General features: G+C 33.5%; 1 protein-coding gene across 1 annotated transcript in view; it reads right to left on the bottom strand.

Moving 5' to 3' along the window:
* RAPGEF2 (Rap guanine nucleotide exchange factor (GEF) 2) overlaps positions 1 to 607 on the bottom strand; it is a 234,476-nt gene extending 233,869 nt beyond the window's left edge. Inside the window, exon 1 of the mRNA XM_006867928.1 lies at positions 555 to 607. Within this exon, the coding sequence (XP_006867990.1) occupies positions 555 to 592 (38 nt within the window). The 5' untranslated portion in view covers positions 593 to 607. The remainder of the gene's footprint in view (positions 1 to 554) is intronic.
* Positions 608 to 1,506: the final 899 nt, after the last annotated feature.

Below are 1,506 nucleotides of genomic sequence, written 5' to 3'. Positions count from 1 at the left end.
GTTTTGTAGAAAAGGAGGGGAATAACTGACTTTGCAGTCTAGGAGAGGAAGTCTCTAGGACCATCAAGGGAGAAAAGCGTAGAGCAGGACCCTACCCAGTGAAGCATTGCCGCCAGAGATGGAGGCAGAGATGATGACATGGAGAAATGGAGCAGCTGGGGACTTTAGACACAAAGAGGGAGATGGATCGTGTACACAGTTGACGACTTGCAGGGCAGACTTGCAGGGTATATTCTTTGGTTGGTTGATGATGCATGGAGAGTCCTGTAATCATGGCAATGAAATGATATACGAGAGGGTGAACGTAAAGCTAATGTTCTCCCATGTAAACTACCACATAATTCACAATGAAACATTAAAAAAATAAAAAAAAAAAACAAAAAACAAATGTATTGTGTAGTTAAACTGAATTCAATTTTGTAAAAGTTATGAAAAGCCAAGTAGAGGTGCTTTAGAAGGCAGAGTTTTGGTAAGCTTTGCCTTTAAGTCCACATCTTTAATTAAGTGATAAATTTTAGTATCCTATTTATTAAATCAATCTTAAAATGACATACCTAAGTTGATGCTCCCTCAAGTTGGATAAGGCTTCCATGCCATGTAAATAGGAATACACAATTTCCAGATCCTGTTAGAAAGATAAAGAAAATATTAGACTTATATCAAATTATTAGACTTACTAGAAATTTATAAAATAAATCACTGTATTCACCGACCAAAGTAACCAAGGGAGACTGTTTTGCTTAAAATACAAATGTGATTATATATTAGAAATAAACACTAACAGCAAAGCTGAACTTCACAAATATTACCTACTATTATTACCTTTGAGATATGTGCAAAGCTATTAAAACAAAAAATAAATCAGCTCAAACTTATGAAAATCAATTCCTCATAAATGGTTTTTGTCATCTTTTTTTTTTTTTTCCTTTTACATCTAAATTCCAGTGGTTAAGTTTAAATTTGAAGTAAGGCTATTTGACAATACTATTATTATATGGGAGTCCTAGTGTGATGATGTGGGTTAATGCACCAGACTGCAAAGCCGTTTGAACCTTCAAGGTTGGTGGTTCAAGCCCACCAGCTGCTCCTTGGAAACCCTATACAAGGTCGCTATGGGTTGTAATCAACTCAACGGCACTTCACAACACAACATCATTATACTAAAACATTTTATTACATAAAGTTAGAATCTAAAGTTACTTCATAATGACACTTAAAAAATAAATATTGATTCTTTTTTTTTTAACCCTAGTTTTTTACCAAATAACATTTTTTATATAGAGAAATGTTAAAGAAAAAAGAAAGAGAGAAACAGACATGCCTTGTTCTGCTAGACCACATTGAAATAAATGGAAAAAGAATTCAATGTTACCAAGAATGTTAGAACAGGTAAAAATTCAGAGTTCTGTTTATAGTCAAATAAAGTAAGCCAAAAAGGAATTAGCATTTGAAGACTGCAATGAGTATCTAAAATTCCTCAGTTTGTGATATCAGGAATGAAAATGG

This window comes from Chrysochloris asiatica, unplaced genomic scaffold (assembly GCF_000296735.1).
Source record: "Chrysochloris asiatica unplaced genomic scaffold, ChrAsi1.0 scaffold00112, whole genome shotgun sequence".
In the NCBI taxonomy this organism is placed as follows: domain Eukaryota; kingdom Metazoa; phylum Chordata; class Mammalia; order Afrosoricida; family Chrysochloridae; genus Chrysochloris; species Chrysochloris asiatica.
Note: the sequence above shows the minus strand (reverse complement) of the source record. Positions and strands in the feature narration are given on the sequence as shown.